Here is a 22,181-nt window from a genome sequence, read left to right as displayed (position 1 = left end):
TGCAGAGGAACGACATTAGCTAATTTCCAGTCCAGGGGAACTTTCCCTTTACTTAGGGAGAGATTGAATAGCTCAGCTAACGGTTTTGCCAGGACATCGCTCAATTCTCTGAGCACTCTTGGGTGCAAATTGTCTAGTCCCATGGCTTTGTTCACCTTGAGTCTTGCCAGTTCACTATAAACTTCACCTGGTGTGAACTCAAAATTCTGAAATGGGTCTTCTGTGCTTTGTGTTGCCTTCAACTGCGGACCGTGTCCCGGTGCCTCACAGGTGAAGACTGAGCAGAAGTATTCATTCAGTAGTTCAGCTTTATCGTAATCTGCTTCCACGTAGCTTCCGTCCGGTCTTCTAAGGCGTACTATCCCGCCTGTGTTCCTTTTTCTGTCACTAATATACCTGAAGAAAGATTTGTCCCCCTTTTTAATGTTTTTTGCCAGAATTTCTTCCACTCAAAGTTTTGCCTCCCTAACTGCCATTTTTACCGCTGTAGACCTGGTCCTATATTCTACCTTTGCCTTTCTTTTCTCCGTGCGCTTGTAGGAGAGAAACGCTTTTTTCTTCTCCTTAATGAGAGCCCCAGTTTCTCTAATCTTTCAGCATATGAAAGGTTTTCCATATCTCTTATCAATTGCATCACTCTTTTCTGAACCCTCTCGAGTATCCTTCTTAATGTGCGGCAACCAATATTGGTTGCAGTACTCCAGATGCGGGTGCACCATTGTCCGTTACAACGGCAGGATGACCTCTTTCGATCTTGTTGTAAGGCATTCTGTTTGCCTTCTTAGAGGCCGCTGCGCACTGTGCCAACGGCTTCATTGTGTTGTCCACTATTACCCCCAAGTCCTTTTCTTGGGTACTTTCACCCATTACCATCGTATAGCTGTACTTCGGGTTTCTGTTCCCTACATGCAAGACTTTACATTTCTCTACATTAAACTTCATCTGCCATCTCATCGCCAATTCTTCTAGCTTATTCAGGTCTTTTTGTAATTCCTCAGTCCTCTTTAGTCCCAACTCCACTAAATAGTTTGGTGTCGTCTGCGAATTTTATTACTTTGCACTTCGTCCCTGTTTCTAGATCGTTTATAAATATATTGAACAGCAGCGGTCCAAGTACCGACCCCTGTGGAACACCACTCGTGACCCTTCTCCTGTCAGAGTAGTGGCTCTTCACTCCTACCCTTTGCTTCCTACCCGCCAACCAATTTTTGATCCATTTATGAACGTCTCCTTCCACCCCATGGTTCTTCAGTTTCCGTCGTAGGCGTTCATGGGGTACCTTGTCAAAGGCCTTTTGGAAATTCAAGTATACGATGTCTATAGAGTCCCCTTTGTCCATTTGTTTGTTAATTCCTTCAAAGAAGTGCAATAAGTTCGTTAGGCACGATCTTCCCTTGCAGAAGCCGTGTCGGCTTGTTTTCATCAGTTTGTTTCTATCTAGATGTTCATCAATGCTTTCTTTTATCAGCGCTTCCGCCATCTTCCCCGGAACCGAGGTCAGACTTACCGGTCTGTAGTTCCCCGGGTCACCTCTTGATCCTTTTTTAAAGATGGGCGTAATATTAGCTATCTTCCAATCCTCCGGGATCACGCCTGTTTTCAGGGATAGGTTACAAACCCGCTGTAGTAGTTCTGCTATTTCCTCCTTTAGTTCCTTCAAACCCCTAGGGTGGATTCCGTCCGGGCCCGGAGATTTGTCTCTTTTTAATCTATCTATCTGCTTATGTATGTCCTCGAGGCTTACCTCTATTGATGTTAATTTTTCTGCTTGATCTGTGAATATTTTTTTCAGGTTCTGGCACGTTGGATGTATCCTCTTTTGTAAATACTGACAAAAAGAACATGTTTAGTCTATCCGCCGCTTCTTTTTCTTCCTTCACCACTCTTTTCCTATTTCCATCATCCAGCGGTCCCACCTCCTCCCTTGCCGGCTGCTTCCCTTTAACATATCTGAAGAACGGTTTGAAATTTCGCGCTTCCCTGGCTAGCTTCTCTTCACATTCTCTTTTTGCTCTTCTGACATTCGTTTTGATGCTTCCTGTGCTCTTTCCAGTTCTCCCTGGTTTTGTTCTTTTTCCATATCCGGAATGAATATTTCTTGTCTCTTATTGCTTTCTTCACTTCTTTAGTTATCCACGCCGGGTCTTTTGTTAGGTTCTTTTTGCATCCTTTTCTAAATCTGGGGATATACAGATTTTGTGCCTTGCTCACCGTGTCCTTGAATAATGACCAGGCTTGCTTTACAGTCTGTGATTTCCTTGAGCTGTTCCTAAGTTTCTTTCTTACCATTACTCTCATCGCTTCGTAGTTTCCTTTCTTGAAGTTCAAAGTCATCGCTGTGGTTCTCTTCCCCTTCGATATTTCTACTTCAACCTTGAACTTGATTGTATTGTGATCTCTGTTTCCCAACGGTCCCACTACTTCTACTTCCTTTGCAGGTCCTCTTAGCCCATTAAGGATTAGGTCCAGAGTGGCATTCCCTCTCGGTTCTCTGACAAGCTGTTCCATGAAGCTGTCCTGTATAGCTTCCAGGAAACCGATCTCCCTAGCACATTTTGAGTTTCCAAGACTCCAGTCTATCCCGGGATAGTTGAAGTCTCTCATAACAATTGTGTTACTGCTTTTGCATTCTCGCCTCATCTCAGTTTTCATATCTTCATCGTTTGCTTCGGATTGCCCAGGTGGACGATAGTACAGGCCCATCTTTATCTCGGGCCCATTTCTTCCTGGTATTGTAACCCAATTTGTCGGTCGTCGCCGCTGTGTCTACTCTGGTCAAATGTATGTTATCCTTTATATATAGGGCTATTCCTCCTCCTTTTTAACCTGACCTGTCTTTTCGATAGAGTTTGTACCCCGGCAGTACTATGTCCCATTTGTTTTCCTCATTCCACCATGTTTCAGAGACCTCAATGATGTCTAGGTTCTCTTTTTTGGCCATGACTTCTAATTCTCCCATTTTGTTCCTTAGGCTCCTTGCATTAGTATACATGCAGTTTAAGTCCTGGTGTTTTTTTGTCTTCATTTCCTGCGCTACGTTCTTCTTATCATCCTCTTGATCTGTCAACTCTTGTTTTTGCCCGTTGTGTCTTCCCAGCATTTTTCCCTCTCAGTATCTTCTCGGGATACCTTTTTCCGAATCATCAACACTTGGTCGGCTTTCCCCTTTTTCTTAGTTTAAAACCTGCTCTATTCCTCTCCTGATGTTGTTTGCTAGAAGTCTTGTTCCTGCCACACTCAGGTGTAGTCCATCTCTCCTGAAGAGCTTGTTCTTGCCCCAAAACGTTGTCCGGTTCCTCACGAAGTAGAACCCCTCTTCCTCACACCATCTCCTCATCCATGCATTTATTGTTTGCAGTTCCTCTTCACATCTGCCCTCGGTACTGGTAGGATCTCTGAAAACGCTATCTTTTGAGTCCTCATCTTCAACTTTTCCCAGAATCTTGAACTGTTCGATCAGTGCATTCCTGCTGTAGTCTCTCCTGCTGACATCATTTGTCTCGATGTGGATCATCCCTGTGGTCTCTTCCGTCTCTGCTCCTTCTAGGATCTTTACAATTTTGTCGACGATGTCTTTTGTTCTTGCTCCTGGGAGGCAGGTCATTAGTCGATCCTCTCTCCCTCCTGCTATGTGGCTATCTACTTGCCTTAGGATTGAGTCTCCCACTAGGATCGCAGACTTTCCTCAGTTTTCGCTCCTGCCGCAGGTCTGTGTCATAAGAACATAACATAAGAACTGCCATCTCCGGATCAAACCTTAGGTCCATCAAGTCCGGTGATCCACCCACACGGAGGCCTAGCCAGGTGTAACCTGGCAAATCCTTAGTCACTCATATCCTTCTATGCATCTTGCGAGGAGATATACATCTAACTTGCCCTTAAATCCTAGAACGGTGGGTTCCGCAGCAACCTCCATCGGGAGAGCGTTCCAGGTGTCCACCACTCGCTGTGTAAAATAGAACTTCCTGGCATTTGTCCTGGGCTTGTCCCCTCTCAGCTTCAGTCCATGACCTCTTGTCTTTCTCACATTTGACATCGTAAATAACTTTTTTTCCTGCTCTATTTTTTTCGATTCCTTTTAGTATTTTGAAAATCTCAATCAGATCTCGTCGCAGTCTCCTCTTCTCAAGGGAGAACAGTCCCAGTTTTCTAAGTCGTTCTTTGTAGCTCAAGTTCTCCATACCTCGGTGTGCTTCACTGCTTCCTCTTCTAGGCATCGGCAAGACCTTGCCTCCCCTTCCTGCTGGATGCCTCTATGGGCTTCTTCTTTCTTGAAGTTGGATTGCTCCTGTTCTCCATTCCATGTGGGTGTATCATTCGTTGGGAGCTCATAACCTCAGACCTCTGGGTCTTAAACATCATTCGTCAGGATTACATTCTCTATTTTCACACCCTGCCTCCAGATCACCCGCCAAGAGAGCCTGTTTTGGATCCTGCACAATCCTCTCTTCTTCTCCAGGAGGTTCATTCCCTTCTTCTGCTGAATGCCATCAAGGAAATTCCTCTTTCTCAGCAGAACCATGGATTTTACTCCTATTACTTCTTAGTCCCAAAGAAGATAGGAGGACTGCGATCCATTCTGGATCTCAGAGATCTCAACAAATTTCTAGTCAAGGAGAAATTCTGGATGCTGTCCCTCACCCTGCTTTATCCACTTCTGCATCAGAACAACTGGCTATGCTCTCTGGATCTCAAGGAAGCCTATACACATATTCCAATTCATCTGGCTTCCAGGAAATATCTCCGTTTTCAACTAAATCAATGTCACTACCAGTACAAGGTCTTTCCCTTTGGCCTGGCATCTTCTCCCAGAGTCTTCACGAAGTGCCTGATTGTAGTGGCCACATCTCTCAGATCGCATGGTCTCCAAGTCTTTCCTTACCTGGACGTCTGGTTGATCAAGGCTGTTTCATCTCAGGAAGTGGTCCGAGCAACGTCTCAGACCATTTCTTTTCTCCAGGCTCTAGGATTCGAAGTAAACTTCCTCAAATCAAATCTCATTCCGACTCAACGTCTTCAGTTTATTGGAGCTATCCTAGACACCACTCTCATGAGGGTGTTTCTTCCTCCGGATCGACTGAATGCTTTCATCAACCTCTGTCAACAGATGTTCTCTCTTCAATCCATCTCTGCGAGAAGCATGATGGTTCTTCTGGGCCACATGGCTTCCACTGTGCATGTGACACCACTGGCAAGGCTACATCTTCGCACTCCTCAGTGGACCCTTGTGTCTCAGTGGTCTCAAGCGACAGATCATCTCTCACAGCTTATATTACATTACATTGGTATCTTCTATCTCGCCAATACCTTTCAGTTCTAGGCAGTTTACAACAAGAAATTTGCCTGGGCATTCCCAGGGAGATTACAAGGTTGATAGCTATAGTATGCATTGGGATCTACTGTAACATCATCTCTTCTGCAGTCACTTCATTGGTGGATGACCTCCTCCAATCTATCCAGAGGTCTTTTTCACTTACCCCCTCCCTACAAGGTACTCACGACGGATGCATCTTCTTATGCTTGGGGAGCACATATGGACGACCTTCAAACCCAAAGTCTTTCGACCACCAGAGAATGGAAATTTTACATCAATTTCCTAGAGTCTCTGTCCTGTCGATGTAATAAGCCAAAGCATGTTTACAGTCCAGAGTGTGCAACGCAGTTTCTCCTGCATGAGAATGCTTAGGGAAAAACACTGGCAGAACAATGGACTGATTGAGATGAAACTCCATGACAACTTTCGGTAGAAACTTTGGATGTGTGCGAAGAACTACTTTATCATGGTGAAAAACAATGAAGGGTGGATCTGCCACCAAGGCTTGCAACCTGGGTTGGTCACTGACTCTCCTGGCTGAGGTGAGAGCAATAAGGAAGACAATTTTCCAGGTGGCCATTGGTTCAAACGGAGGCTTCATCAACCTGGAAAGAACCACATTAAGGTTCCAGATGACAGGCGGAGGCTTGAGAGGTGGTTTAAGATTGAAAAGCCCTTTCATGAATCAGGAAATCAGAGGATGAAAAGTGAGAGACTTTCCTTCAACTGGTATGTGAAAAGCTGTAATAGCGCTGAGGTGGACTCTGATAGATGTAGATTTGAGTCTAGAGTCAGACAAATGAAGAAGATAATCCAACAGCAAATCCACTGATAAGGAAGTTGGATCGTGATGATGACGAACACACCAGGAAGAAAACCTAGTCCACTTTTGTTGGTAACATTGTTGGGTGGCTGGTTTCATGGAGGCATCAATAATATGTCAAACAGGCTGAGAGAGATGCAAGTCAGATGGATTCAGCCTGAGAGAAACCAAGCTGTCAGGTGCAATGATTGCAGGTTGGGATGTAGAAGTGATCCTTGATGCTGAGTAAGCAGAGCAGGAAAAACTGGAAGAGGTATGGGCTAACTGAAGCTTCCATATGGGCTTCTTCTCTGCCCTCAAGTCATCCTCCTTTGCACAATCAAGTAGCAATGTACTACATAAACAAGCAAGGAGGCACAGGCTCTCTCCTGTTATGTCAAGAGGCCCAGAAAATCTGGATTTGGGCAACTGCTCGCAACCTTTTCTTAAAAGCTGTCTACATGCAAGGGGAGAAGAATTCCCTAGCAGACAACCTCAGCAGAATTCTTCAACCTCACAAATGGACTCTCAACTCTGCACCTTTCCAATCCATCTTTGCTCAATGGGGCACTCCATAAGTGGACTTGTTTGCGGCTCCCCACAATCACAAGCTGCCCCAGTTTTGCTCCAGACTTTACTCTCCTCTCCGTCTGGAAGCAGATGCATTTCTCCTGGATTTGATGGGCCTATTTCTCTATACATTCCTTCCAATTCCTCTCATGTTAAGGACTCTGTTCAAACTCAAGCGAGAGGCAGCCACCATGATTCTCATTATTCCTCAGTGGCCCAGGCAACATTGGTTCTCCCTTCTACTTCAGCTAAGCTTCAGTTAGCCCATACCTCTTCCAGTTTTTCCTGCTCTGCTTACTCAGCATCAAGGATCACTTCTACATCCCAACCTGCAATCATTGCACCTGACAGCTTGGTTTCTCTCAGGCTGAATCCATCTGACTTGCATCTCTCTCAGCCTGTTTGACATATTATTGATGCCTCCATGAAACCAGCCACCCAACAATGTTACCAACAAAAGTGGACTAGGTTTTCTTCCTGGTGTGTTCGTCATCATCACGATCCAACTTCCTTATCAGTGGATTTGCTGTTGGATTATCTTCTTCATTTGTCTGACTCTATACTCAAATCTACATCTATCAGAGTCCACCTCAGCGCTATTACAGCTTTTCACATACCAGTTGAAGGAAAGTCTCTCACTTTTCATCCTCTGATTTCCTGATTCATGAAAGGGCTTTTCAATCTTAAACCACCTCTCAAGCCTCCGCCTGTCATCTGGAACCTTAATGTGGTTCTTTCCAGGTTGATGAAGCCTCCGTTTGAACCAATGGCCACCTGGAAAATTGTCTTCCTTATTGCTCTCACCTCAGCCAGGAGAGTCAGTGACCAACCCAGGTTGCAAGCCTTGGTGGCAGATCCACCCTTCATTGTTTTTCACCATGATAAAGTGGTTCTTCGCACGCATCCAAAGTTTCTACCAAAAGTTGTCATGGAGTTTCATCTCAATCAGTCCATTGTTCTGCCAGTGTTTTTCCCTAAGCATTCTCATGCAGGAGAAACTGCGTTGCACACTCTGGACTGTAAACATGCTTTGGCTTATTACATCGACAGGACAGAGCCTCTCCGTACTTCTCCCCAACTCTTCGTCTCATTTGATCCAAACAAGTTGGAGCATCCTGTTTCCAAGAGAACGATTTCCAACTGGCTGGCTGCTTGTATATCATTCTGCTATGCTCGGACTGACACTGGAGAGTCGTGCCACAGCCCACAAAATCAGAGCTATGGCAGCTTCTGCTGCTTTCCTTAGATCTACTCCCATTGAGGAAATCTGTAAAGCTGCTACCTGGTCCTCAGTTCATACATTCACTTCTTACTATTGTCTTTCTCCAGACGGGATGAGCACTTCGGCCAATCTATATTACAAAATTTATTTTCCTAAAGGCCAACACTCCCACCATCCCATTGATTCCTTACACTCTACAAGATTACTTAGGTCAAACGACACCAACATTTATTAATTGTTCCTTCTCTCAAAAACATTAATACAAGGCATCAATTTATCTTCTCCGTCACAGCTCCCCAAACATGGAATTCCCTCCCCATTTATTTAAGGGAAGAGCGCAACCATGACAGATTCAAGAGCAAGTTAAAATGTTTTCTTTTTAAAGATGCATTTGACTGCTAGAAAACTAGATTAGGAGCCTCTAATGAATTTTATTTTCTGACTTATTTCAAGTCTACCGCTTTTACCCTTCCTGTTGTTTTTTCCTTATTTGTCTTATTTACTATCAACAATTTGCATTTCTTTCCCCATTTTTCCCTTTTGGTTAGTCATAATTTTTTGTTTTGTCCCCCCTGAAATTTGTAATTTTACTTTTTGTACATCGCTTAGAATTTTGAATAAGCAATTAATCAAATTTTTAATAAACTTGAAACGTGATCAGTGAGAATATGCTGTTATCCAGGTGTTATCAAAGGACAGCAGGCAGATATTCTCACAACCCACCCACCTCCCCTGGTTGGATTCTTAGCTGGCTTATCTTAACTGAGGGACCATGCCTACGTTGGGCGGGAAGGCACTCACGCATGCGTGGTGTGGGCTATCGTGAACTTTCTAAAGACTTAGTGGCGATGCACTTTTGAAGTGGTCTGTACCAGGGCTCCATCGGTGACGTCACCCATCAGTGAGAATATCTGCTTGCTGTCCCTGGATAACACCTGTTATGGTAGGTAACTGTGTTTTCTATACAGTCTAGCATCCTTCTTGCTACAGCCACCACCTTATCACACAGTTTAGATGCCTTTAGATCCTCAGACACAATCACCCCAAGGTCGCTCTCTCAGTCAGTGCTTATCAGCCTCTCACCTCCCAGCACATACACTTCCCTTGGATTTCTACCCCTCAAATGCATCACTCTGCAGTTCTTTGCATTGAATTTTAGTTGCCAGACGTTAGACCATTCTTCTAACTTTTGTAGATCCTTTTTCATGTTTTCCACTCCTTCCGGGGTGTCACTCTGTTACAAATCTTGGTATCATCCACAAAAAGGCTAACCTTACCTTCTAACCCTTCAGCAATGTTGCTTACAAACATATTAAATAGAATCGGTCCCAGCACCGATTCCTGAGGCACTCCACTACTCACCTTTCCCTCCTTTGAGCAAATTCCATTAACCACCAACCTCTGGTGTCTGTCCATCAACCAGTTGTGTCTTATTGAAGTGCATCCTGATCTGGGTAGCATGAGTTACATTGCATTGAGATGCTTCTTGCATTAGTTCTGCTTCTTTCATAATTGCACTTACCAGTGTCAGTCTTGCTAGCAATGTCCAGTTCATCTTGAAACTTTCTCCGTGGATGGTAGTTTATTTATTTATTTTAAAAAATTTATATACCTATATACCGCCTGGAGTCTCAGTGGTTTCCAAAATAACTTACATAAAAATAATACATACATAACATTATACAATAGTTCAAAGTAGCTCAAGAAGTGGAACCTAAAAACTCATTGGTATCATCCTTCACTATCATTACAGTTAGATGAGGAACAGAATCCTAGGGAGCAATTCACAGGTATGCAATGACAAAAAGCTTAGTTTTAAGCAATCTTCTTAAAACACAGTAGTACAAAATCCTGGGGAGGAATTCACAGATATGTATCGACAAAAAGCTTTGTTTTAAGCAATCTCTTAAAGTTAAGACGATCCAAACATAGACTTAATTGACCCCGCAATTTATTCCATAGAGAAACACCCATGCATGAAAACATTTTTAATTGTATGACCACATACCTGATATTCGTAGCCAATTGAGATATCAATCGCATACTACCATCCGATCTCAGAGCTCGGGATGTTCTAGAGACCTCCCAAAGATTCTGAAACCAATTAGGCACATAATAGTATACAGACTGATGCACCAAAGATAAACCTTAAAATGGATACATTGTTCCACTGGCAGCCAGTGAAGTCTTTAAGTACAGGAGTTATATGTGCAGGAGTTAGTTGCAGGATTGTAGGCTTTAAGAGAGCACAACTCTTTCACTCCTTTCTGACAAGCACTGTATTGTGGGTTAGTACCTTAGGTCAATATATTACTGGTTATCTTTCTAACAAATATTAAAGTATAATGTCTCTGTCTAGGATTGTGTTTTTAAGGTTAAGTTTTTCAGTTAGCACCATTTCAGTAAATGTTCTTGTATTTCTATTACTGTAATGTAATGTAATTTATTTCTTATATACCGCTACATCCGTTAGGTTCTAAGCGGTTTGAAGAAAATATACATTAAGATTATAAATGAGAAGTAAGAAGGTACTTAAAAAATTCCCTTACTGTCCCGAAGGCTCACAATCTAACTAAAGTACCTGGAAATTAATAAAGAAGAGAAAATAAAGATGGTTGGAAAAAGAAAAATTCTATGTGATGGAAATTAAACTGACAGTGAAGAACTGTATGAAAAATACAAATGGAATTCAGTTAGAGAGGGTAGGTTACAATCTATTTATGGTATTTGTTTAATTGGAAGGTGTTAAGGTGGGTAATTACTATATTGTTACAAACTTTAAAGACAGTTTATTTCTGTCGGTCATTTCTAGCACATCCTGCTGGCAGTTGTTCTATAGTTATTCTACTCTTAAAGCAGAGAATTCTAGGCAAATATTATATCACATTCTTAAGGTAGGATATTCTAAGTATACTGTACATTCTAGCACACGTTCTGTACATTCTAGCACATTTTCTATATATTCTAGCACACATAGGATTCAACAGACATTTATTAACTAAAATTGACTCTTACTCACTGTCCTTATGATCCTCTTGGTCCACACAAAGGGCTCTTTAATGGGGTCCGCTGGTGGTGCAGACCCGCCTGCTACACGGCCCTTCAAAGGGCCATTGGAGGAGGCCCGATGTTGGGTGGGAGAAGCCTCGATGTTAGATGGGAGAAGCCTCAGCGAGCCGCGTGGTGGGAAGCTGCTCCAGTGGGGAGAGGAGGGTTGTTGACTGGCTCCTTCCTCCTCTCCCTGTCAGGGCTGGTGATCAGTGGTGCTTGGTAGCCTCTTTTTTTCCAAAGGGCCGTTGAAGGAGGCCTGATGTTATGGCATCTGACTTCACAGGAACTCCAGATGCCACAGGGAAAGGTGGTTGATCCATCTTCTTGCATTGGGAGATGAATCCATGTAAAAAGTCCTTGTAGTTTTACTGCTGAATGTCCCAGTAGAAGTACCAGGTACGGTTCACAGTAGGTATCCGAAAATGCTGTGTGTGGTCTGGGTGTCTTCACATACCCACAATCCACAGGTTGCAGATGGGCGTAGTCTTTCACCTAGAAAGGAAACTTAATAGTTTGAGGGCAGTGCAATTGGTAGTGAGGTAGGTCTCAATCCACCCAGAAAACCTGCAAACAGCAACAAGCAACTACTTGAACCCTTCTCTGGCAAGAGGTAATTCTGTGTAGTCAACTTGTATGTTGTCACCTGCCGGGGTCTCTGGAAGCTTGTGGAAGACCACCGACAGGCGGCAGCGCGACTCTGGCGTTGCTCCCAAAGTGGAAGACCTCACTGGTGTCCCAATACTCTGGGCTTCGCTACAATAAACCACAACGAGAGCCAAGTCAAATCAAAATTGTCCAAGGTTTAATTTGTCACCAAAAAACAAAAAATAGAAAACCAAAATCATACAAGGAAGCACTAGCACTATCTTCCTTTTGCTCCAAAGGAAAAAGGTTTCTATCCTCCCAAAACAGTTCAATGGAGGAACAGCAGTTCTTATATTAGGTAAGTCCATAGAAGTCCACCATAAAGGTTCTAGCGGCTTCACCCAGCACTGAACCACACTCTCAGCAAGAGAAAACAAAACTAGTCCCAAAAAGAAAAAGTTCTCAAGACTATTCTTGAGTCCTGGACTTTTCAGCATATAATCCTGTTTCTTCACCAGGCTCTTATATTCTGTATTGCAAAGCAAACTTCAAACTTAAAAAGAGAAGTAAGGCATTACTGCAGGCTCTTGTCATTCCAGCAATAGCTACTCTCCAGTCCTTCTCACTGTTGGGCCACAGAATTGCTGGTTCCCCTTTATTAAATAGCTTTAAGAAGCTCCCGCAGAATCCCAACCCTTAGATCTTCGGGGATCATACCCCAATCCTGAAAGTCCCATGGAATTTAGCAGTTAACACGGACAATACTACACAAGCTGAAAGGCAAACTTCCTTCAGCCTTCCCTGGCTTGTGCACAGCTGAGGTGTAGCAACTCAATTAATGCTGCTCTCAGCCCGGTTCCACAGAAGAACTAAAACTTCTTCAGCAACAGAAAACTTCTTTCAGCAAACAATCCAACACACTTATCCTGATAGAGACCAGTACCTCCAATCCTTAGTGAGAGACTGCCAAGCTCACATCCATATCTTCCACGTTTTCAGCTTCAGGCACATTCTCTTCAGCTGTGTCCATACTTTCTGGAGCCCCCAACTGCTCTGCTGATTCTTGGGCAATGGAATCCTCCCATTCCATAGGCTCCTGTGCGAGGTCTGGCCTTTGCCTGGCCCGGAGAACCTTCTCTGCCAGGTCCTCATGTGCAGCCTGCCTTACTGCCTTGGAGAACTGTTTAAGAGTGTTTGTGCCACTCCCTGTTCTAGGTGTCTGTGTTCCTAGCTTTCGTGCTCTTTGGCTCCCCCCCCCCCCCCCCCCCCAGGTTGCTGGGCAGAATACAACTGGGAGTCTGATTAAACCTCTTAAGAGAGCTGGGTTTCTTACTGGGATGTGGAGCTAACCTGTATTCTGGCTCCTGCTCAGGTTCAGATGGCTCAGGATAGGCAGCTCTGCTTTCAGGATCTCCTTCCTGATCATTCTCAGTCAGTCTCTGGTCTCGGTCAAAGGATTTACTATGGGGTTTCACTCTGACATGATCGTCTCAGGGAGCGGAAATGTCACAATGTACAGAAACAATCCCCATGGAATGCAAATAAACAGCAAGTGGATAAAGCATTTTATCAGGACAAATAACCAACTCATCCCTTTTCCATAATTCCTCCACTGTAGGGAGCTGTTCCTTATCCAGCCCAGATGGTGCACTGGCCAGGGGTCAGTCGAGGTGAAATGTTTAGTTGTTCCAGCCCAGCCATCTCCTGGGGTAGCTTGGGATGTAAAGGTAACAAATAAATTGGAGTTAGTATACCAAGGGCTGTTGCTTTAACAATTTGATCTGCAAACTGGTTCCCCTTACTGGTTAAATCTAGCCCTACTACTACTACTGTTTATTATGTCTATATCTAGTATGAGCTGCATTCTGTAACACTGCAACCTGGGCTGGGCACTTAAATAGCCTCCAATAGGCTGTGAACAAATGCAGCATGCTTGATGGGCTTATTAGAGGAAGTAAAAAATCTCCTTTGTGCCCAAATTTGTCCAAAGTCCCACACAATTCCCAAAGCATAAGCACTGTCATTGTAAATATTTACTGCTTTAAATTGTCCCAATTCACAAACTCTGATTATAGCAAACAGTTCATACAAATGAAACCTCAGAGTATAAACAGGTAATGGCAAGCATGGAATTCTAGTCAGAGCATCTTTAAGTTCAATAAAGGCTGTCAGTTGTTCTTTAGTATCTTTTAACTTTACATAGAATAAAATATCTTTACAGTACATAAGAATTGCCACTGCTGGGTCAGACCAGTGGTCCATCATGCCCAGCAATCCGCTCACGCGGCGTCCCGCTGGTCAGAGGCCAGCGCCTTAACTGAGACTGAGTCTAGCCCTACCAACGTATGTCCTTATTTAGCAGGAACTTGTCTAACTTTGTCTTGAATCCCTGGAGGGTGTTTTCACCTATGATAGACTCCGGAAGAGCGTTCCAGATTTCCACCACTCTCTGGGTGAAGACGAACTTCCTTACATTTGTACGGAATCTATCCCCTTTCAACTTTAGAGAGTGCTTACTCTTGACCTTAAGCTCTATTTGATGCAAGTACAATAACAGTTCTTTTGTGGCATATTCATAAGCATCCAATAAATAACAATAATCATCTACATCAGGGGTGCCAAAAGGTCGATCGCGATCAACCAGTAGATCGCGAAGGCAAAATGAGTCGATCACACAGCCCATACCAGGCTCCGTGATAGACTCGCATTGCCTTTGCACTCTACCTGCTTCCTGATGCGGTAAACACAAGTGCCGGGCCAACCAGCTTCCCCTCCCCCCCCACGTCAGTTCTGACGTCGGAGAGGAAGCTGGTTGGCCCGGCACTTCTGTTTACCGCATCGGGAAGCAGGGAGAGCTCACAACTCAGCTTGGGGTCTGTTCCCCTATGGCGGCAGCAGTGGCATTGGGGAGGGCAGAGATAAAGAATGACAAAGAAAGAAAGGGGGCAGGCATGGAGACAGAAAGGGGAGACAGAAAGAAAGAAGTGGGCAGGGAGAAAGAAAGAAAGGTGAGGGGGCAAGGAGAGAGGAAGAAAAAGTTGGGGTAGGAAATGAGATCTGGAGGAGAGGAAGCAATATTGGATGCACAGTCAGAAGAAGAAAGTGCAACCAAAGACTCATGAAATCACCAGACAACAAAGATAGGAAAATGATTTTATTTTTAATTTAGTGATCAAAATGTGTCCGTTTTGAGAATTTATATCTGCTGTCTATATTTTGCACTATGGCCCCCTTTTACTAAACCACAATAGCGGTTTTTAGCACAGGAAGCCTATGAGCGTCGAGAGCAGTGTGAGGCATTTAGCGCAGCTCCCTGCACTAAAAACCACTATCGCGGTTTAGTAAAAAGGGAGGGGGTATATTTGTCTATTTTTGTATAGTTGTTACTGAGGTGATATTGCATAAAGTTATCTGCCTTGACCTCTTTGAAAAAACCCCGGAATATAAATGATAATTAACATTTTCTCTGCATTCAGTGTGCTTTGTGTTTTTAAAAATTTTATTGTTGGTAGATCATTTTGACTTGGTCATTTTAAAAGTAGCTCGCAAGCCCAAAATGTTTGGGCATCCCTGATGTACATATTGTACTAGGGTGGAAGGTGCCGGGTCAAATCCCTGCAAGGCAGTTTTCAAGGCCTGACAAAAATATCCAGGAAACTCTTAAGGCCTGTGAGTTGGGGTGTAAAGCCACTGAGAGGAAGGCGGAGCTTAATTCTATAACAGATAAGTAGGCTGAGGTGAACAGAACCGCATAATGCCTCTCCTAGTAGTATCCCAGGGCTGTCCAGAAAAATGTTTCTTAGTCTCTATTGGGGCCATCAATTGTACATATTGGTTAAGAGCTATGTATTGATGTAGCATCTATATCTTCATATACAGAAGAAAGTAAATAAGCAAACCTCTGTATTTCAGACCAGGGGTAGGGAACTCCGGTCCTTGAGAGCCATATTCCAGTTGGGTTTTCAGGATTTCCCCAATGAATATGCATTGAAAGCAGTGCATGCAAATAGATCTCATGCATATTCATTGGGGAAATCCTGAAAACCCGACTGGAATATGGGTCTCGAGGACCGGAGTTCCCTACCCCTTTAATACACCAAAAGAAAATTCTCTATTACTGATGCCTAGTGCTGCCCGATTCAGGGAAAAAATTTTGATTCGATTCAATTTTCCTTCCCAATTAGGTGGTTTTTTCCAAACATCCTGGTGGGTTTATTTTATATCCTCTTCACCCCCTTGCCCTCTCCTACCCACACTGGTCCTGTGGTGTAAACAAAATAAACAAATAAAAAATACTTTTCCTCTCTCTGTTAAATCCTAGCTCAAGTTTGCGGTCCAACACCTGCTCTGGAAGGATACACATTTCAAATCTGACATATTGTAATCACAAAATAGAAAATAAATTTATTTTTCCTACCTTTTGTTGTCTGGTCATTTTTCAAATCATGTTGATCCCATGTTGGTCTGGTTGTCTTCTGATCAGGCTCTCCTTCTTTCTCCATGCTAACCATCCATCTTCCATCTCTGTCCTCCCCTTCTATTTCCCTTTCCTCCCCCGGAGATCTGGCAAATTTCCTTTTTTTCATTTCCATTCCCCTGCAACTGTAGCGATGGACCCCACCATCCACAGATCCACCATCTCTCCTTTTCTCATCTACCCTTTCATCCAGCATCTCTCTTCTGTGTCCCTGTCCCTATTCTCCTCTCCAGTACTGTCCCCCTTGTGTCCCTGTTCCTATGCTCCCTCCATGCCCAGCATCTTATCTTTCCCCATATCCAGCTTCTTTCTCTCTTCCTTACCTCCTGTATCCCCTTCCCCAGGTACAGGCTTTCTCCTACTATCTCTCCTGCCATCCTACACCCTGCCCACCTACTTTGGAGCAGTATCTGTCCCTCTTGTACCCTTCCCCTTGTGGTCTTGCATTTCTTCTCCCTCTCTTCTTTAGTCCAGCACCTTTCTTTTGCTTTCCTCCCCCTCTTTTTGGTTTGGTCTCTCTCTTCCCTTCACTTCACCCCAGGTCTGGCATCTCCTCTCCCCTCTCTTATTCCTTCCTCTTCCTCCCTCTGCACAGGCCTGCCTCCCTGCCATGAAGGCCTGCTCCCTGCCGCGAAGACCTGTTCCCTCCACGAAGGCCTGTTCTCCCCCTCCCACCGCGAAAGCACTCTTTCTCCTCCTCCCCACCGCAAAGGCCTGCTCCCCCCGCCGCGAAGGCACTCTTTCTCCTCGCCGCCGTGAACGAACACCTGCTCCCTCCGCAAGCTTGCACCTTTCCCGCTCTTACCTTCTTAAGGCTAATACGGCAGCCTGCAGGCTCACTGGTATTATAGCAATCCCTGCAGCTGCCCGTCATCCTCAGCAGCACATTCTCTCTGCCACGATCCTGCCCCTGACGTCAGAGCAGGAGCAGGACGTAGCAGAGAGAACGTGCCGCTGAGGACGACGGGCAGCTGCAGGAATCGCTATAACACCAGCGAACCTGCAGGCTGCCGCATTAGCCTTAAGGAGGTAAGAGTGGGGAAGCTGGGGGAGACCTTTCTGACTGACCCTCCCCTGTCAAGTAGGAGCAGCAGCGGACGGCCAGCAAGCGGCAGTGCTGTAGCTCCTGCTTTAGGAAGGCACAGGGGAAGGATCGGTCATTGAATCAGGAGGCCTATTTTTAAAAAAATTGAATCGATTCAAATTGGTGAATCGGGCAGCACTACTGATACCTGCCTTTGCCAGTTTTCTATCCCATGAGATCAAAATAAAATGCAGTTTAACAGTGATAACATATTCTGTTTTATCTGTACAGGCCTTGGTGAAGCATGTGCAGTCTAAAGGATACCCCAGTGAAAGATATGAACTTCTCACCAACTTTCCACGAAGGAAGCTTTCTCATCTGGACTATGATGTCACATTGCAGGAGGCAGGCCTTTGTCCCCAAGAGACTGTTTTTGTGCAGGAAAGGAACTAGCTCTGTAGCTGGGCTCTTCATTCCATCTCATCCCTTCCTCCTGTTGCTGGTCTCATCAACTGACCCAGCAGGCAGCTGGTCTCATAGAATCACTGAGCTCAAGTCATGCCCAAAACAAGAGGCATGGCTCCTGAATTTTGATCAAAACATACACAAGGATATGCTTCTTTCAAGATACAGCTATAAGAGTGTGCTCCATTTTGAAGAGGAAGTGGAGTAGTGGCCCTGTCTTCCTTTCCTCTCATCCTAGTGCATCTGTATTTCAGAAATAAAAAAGGCAACAAAATGATGGCATCTTCCAACTGTTATTAAAAGGGAAAAATTATGTAAAAGAATTGCACCATTTAGGTTATTTCACTCCTTGTGAAGCAATGTCAGAGATCCACCAGGACCAGCTCTCTGTACAGAGGGCAGAAATGGACATGGTATTGTTCTACTCTCTACTTAGAGGTTGGATCCCATCTGTATGATAAAGCAGTTTAGCTACTTCACACTGAGGTAGTGTTGTGCGTATGTGAGTTAAGAAAGTAGCAGAGAGTTTCCAACTTTTACTGAGCAACAAGCTGTTACTACTTTTTGGATGTACTCTTTCCCAGCAGTTGTACCAAGAGCACAGCAGATTGGAAAACTGCTTGCTCTGCTGTGTAGCATGGAAACAGATGGTCTCAACTTACCTTGCTTTCACATAATTTGACTTGAGAAGAAGGATAGGAGCAAAACTGGTTTCCTGTCAGGGTTTGGTTGTGAGGTAGAATAGCTTACTTTTTCTAGTCATCAAAACATACCTCCAGTCTTTCTGAGCCACTCTGCAGTGAATGTTTTTCTGAGTCCGTGTTTTTATAATTAAAAAATTCTGTTTAGGACTGTGATTCCATTGGGGCCTGGGAAGATGAATAAATGTCATACAGAGTATGCCTGTGAGGGGAAGTGAAAACATATGATTGTTTCAAAATAGTCTGGTTTCTGATGCTGTTTGTCTCAGCTAACCCTCTCTCACTACTACCCTTAACTCTTTTTTTGCCCCATCGTTGAAGTCTGGTGAACTGGGAAGAGCAGATCTGATTCATAATTATTTTACTTTACTTTTCAGTTCTTATAGCCTGCAGATACCTTTAAAACTCAGAGCAAGCAACACAGAAGAGACTGGGAACAATCCAGGAATTGTAAAATTATAAATTATAAGATAAAAATTGAATATTAAATCATAGTTTAACCAAATTAATAATTTATTCAATATTTCCTCAACAAAAAAAGTTTTAGCTTCATATCTGACTTAACAGATAATCAGTTAGTGCTCTAACCTCTTTGGGAAGAGAATTCCAAATTGAAGCCATATATACTTTTTACTGAAGGAAAAATTAATTTTTATCTTGTTTCAAAAATAGTGTTGCGAGTTACAGTGTGATTATGAGATTATGCCAATTAAATATGCAGGGACCATTCCATATGGTATTTTAAAATTGATCATACAAACTTAAATTTTACCCTGGCCTCAATTGGAAGCTACTACAGTTGAAGATAGAGAGGGATCATTCTATCAAATTTTTTGGCATCAAGGATAAGTTTGAGTGCCATATTTTGAATCATAAGAACATAACATAAGAATTGCCACTACTGGGTCAGACCAGTGGTCCATCCTGCCCAGCAGCCTGTTCACGCAGCGGTCCCCAGGTCAAAGACTAGTGCTCTAAATAAGTCCAGCCTCACCTGCGTACGTCCTAGTTTAGCAGGAACTTGTCCAGCTTAGTCTTGAAACCCTGGAGGGTGTTTTCCCCTACAACAGACTCCGGAAGAGCGTTCCAGCTCTCCAACACTCTCTGTGTGAAGAAGAACTTCCTTATGTTTGTACAGAATCTATCCCCTTTCAACTTTAGAGTGCCCTCTCATTCTCCATATCTTGGAGAGTGTGAACAGTCTGTCTGTCTACTAAGTCTATTCCCTTCAGTATTTTCAATGTTTCGATCATGTCTCCTCAGTCTCCTCTTTTCAAGAGAGAAGAGGCTCAGTTTCTCCAATCTCTCACTGTATGGCAACTCCTCCAGTCCCTTAACCATTTTAGTTGCTCTTCTCTGGACCCTTTCGAGTAGTACTGTGTCCTTCTTCATGTACAGCGACCAGTGCTGGACGTAGTACTCCAGTTGAGGGAGCACCATGGCCTGGTACAGCGGCATGATAACCTTCTCCGATCTGTTCATGATCCCCTTCTTTATCATTCCTAGCATTCTGTTCGCCCTTTTTGCCGCCGCAGCACATTGTGCAGACGGCTTCATCGACTTGTCAGTCAGAACTCCCCAGTCTCTTTCCTGAGAGGTCTCTCCAAGTACCGCCCCAGACATCCTTTATTCATGCATGAGATTTTTGTTATCAACAAGCATCACTTTGCACTTAGCCACGTTGAACCTCATTTGCCATGTTGATGTCCATTTCTCGAGCTTATGTCACTTTGTAGATCACCCCCTTTTAAGCCTATCGATCTGCCTGCATACCTCTTCTAGACTGACCATCAACCCTGTCAGTTTCCTTGTTCTTTTTCCTCTTGGATCCTTTGGTGATACGCGGTATATATAGATTTTGCGCCTCAGTGACTATGTCCTTAAAAAGGGACCATGCTTGCTCTAGCGTTTTTACAGTGCTTATCCTCTTCTTAATCTTCTTCCCCACCATTAGTCTCATCCCTTCGTAATTCCCTTTTCGGAAGTTCAGTGCCATAGCCGTCATTCTGGACCGATGTTTCTCCCCTGTGTCCAGGTCAAAGCGGATCATATTGTGATTGCTGCTTCCCAGCGTCCCTTCTACTTCTACACCTTATGCCGGTCCTCACAGTCCATTTAGAATTAAGTCCAGAATTGCATTTCCTCTTGTATTTTCCTTGACAAGTTGTTCAGGAAGCAATCGTCTACAGCATCCAGGAACTTGGTCTCCCTAGCTCAGCCGGAGGTGCCTAGGTTCCAGTCTATCCCCAGATAGTTGAAGTCACCCATGATAACGCATTGCCTCCCTTGCAGTTGCGTTTAATCTCGTCTGTCATTTCCCCATCAATTTCTTTGGACTTCCTGGGGGTCGGTAGTCGATGCCAATCTTTGTTTCCAGTCCATTTGTTCCTAGAATTTTGACCCATAGAGACTCTAACTCAGGGCTGCCCAAGTCTGGTCCTCGAGATCTACTGGCAGGCCATGTTTTCAGGATATCCACAATGAATATGCATGAGAGAAAGATTTGCATGCCAAGAAGGCAGTGCAGGCCAATCTTTCTCATGCATATTCCTTGTGGATATCCTGAAAACCTGGCCTGCCAGTAGATCCCGAGGACCAGACTTGGGCAGCCCTGCTCAAACTTATCCGTCAGTTGTGATGTAGTCTCTCTAGTAGATTCAATTCCCTCTTTGAATTATATGACAATGCCCCCACCCTTTTGAGCCACTTTGTCTCTGCGGTATAGTTTGTATCCTGGTAGCACAGTGTCCTAGATGTTTTCCTCAGACAACCATGTTTCTGTGATGCCGATGATGTCAACGTTATCTTTTTGTGCCATAGCTTCTAATTCATCCATCTTATTCCTTAGGCTCCTTGCGTTCGTGTACATAAACTTGAGTTTGCGGCCTGTTCTTTTCTTGCATTTCCTTCCCTCTTGTGTCCCTTTCGATCTCTCTTGTCTGTGATCCAGTGAGTCGTCCCCTATATCTTCCTGCACGGTATCCTCTGGTGAATCTTCCCCTCTATCTTTCTGCATGGTATCCTCTGGTGAGTCTTCCCCTCTATCTTCCTGCACGGTATCCTCTGGTGAGTCTTTCCCTCTATCATCCTACACAATATCCTCCGGGTATATCAGTTCCCGAACCATCGACTCTCTCAGTCGGCTTTCCCCTTCTTCCTAGTTTAAAAACTTATCAACTTCTCTTTCGATGTTGCTTGCAAGTAGCCTCATTCTGTCTCTGCTAAGGTGGAGTCCGTCCTTCCTGAATAGCTTGCTCTTCCCCCAGAACGTCGTCCAGTTGCGCATGAAGTGGAATCCTTCTTCCTCACACTAGCGCTGCATCCACCCGTTGACTGCTTGCATCTCCATCTGCCTCTTTTCGTTGGCCCTGGGTACTGGCAGAATCTCTGAGAAGGCTATTATCTGCGTTCTGGTCTTCAGCTTCCTTCCTTCCTAACATCCGGAATTGGTCCTTCAGTACTTCCCTGTTGTAGTTCCTGCTGCTCACATTGTTCGTCCCCACATGGATCACCACCGCCGTATCTTCTTTCACACTGTCGATGATCCTGTTGATGCGGCTCACTATGTCTTCTACCTTGGCTCCCGGTAGGCAGGTCACCAGTCGATCCAGTCTTCCTCCTGCTATGTGGCTGTCGACTTGTCTGATGATGGAGTCTCCCACGACGATTGCTATCCTCTCTCCCTTCTCTTGATTCTCCAGCCGTTGGTCCGTGTCCTTTGTTCCCATCCATTTACTCTCATTCTGGTGTTGGCTTGCACCAGACTCGTCTTCTTGTGGGTTCCCTCCGCTGTTTCCAGATCTCACTGCTATGTCACCCATTTCTTCCTGATGGTTGTCCATTGGGTCCACACTCTATGTAGGTGTATCTCAGCAGTTCCACTGTTGTTGGTGATTTTCCACGGCCTCCCTGTTTGCCTGCTCTATGAACTTCTCCAGTTCTCGGACTTCTTCCTCAATGGTGTCCTCTG

The 22,181-nt window shown here is 44.3% G+C and overlaps 1 protein-coding gene across 1 annotated transcript in view; it reads left to right on the top strand.

Moving 5' to 3' along the window:
• The window catches only part of UBXN7 (UBX domain protein 7), a 622,514-nt gene extending 604,156 nt beyond the window's left edge, over window positions 1-18,358 (top strand). Inside the window, exon 11 of the mRNA XM_033957938.1 lies at window positions 17,337-18,358. Within this exon, the coding sequence (XP_033813829.1) occupies window positions 17,337-17,498 (162 nt within the window). The 3' untranslated portion in view covers window positions 17,499-18,358. The remainder of the gene's footprint in view (window positions 1-17,336) is intronic.
• Window positions 18,359-22,181: the final 3,823 nt, after the last annotated feature.

This window comes from Geotrypetes seraphini, chromosome 9, assembly GCF_902459505.1.
Source record: "Geotrypetes seraphini chromosome 9, aGeoSer1.1, whole genome shotgun sequence".
NCBI classification, from domain to species: domain Eukaryota; kingdom Metazoa; phylum Chordata; class Amphibia; order Gymnophiona; family Dermophiidae; genus Geotrypetes; species Geotrypetes seraphini.
This window is presented reverse-complemented; position numbering and strand designations above follow the sequence as displayed.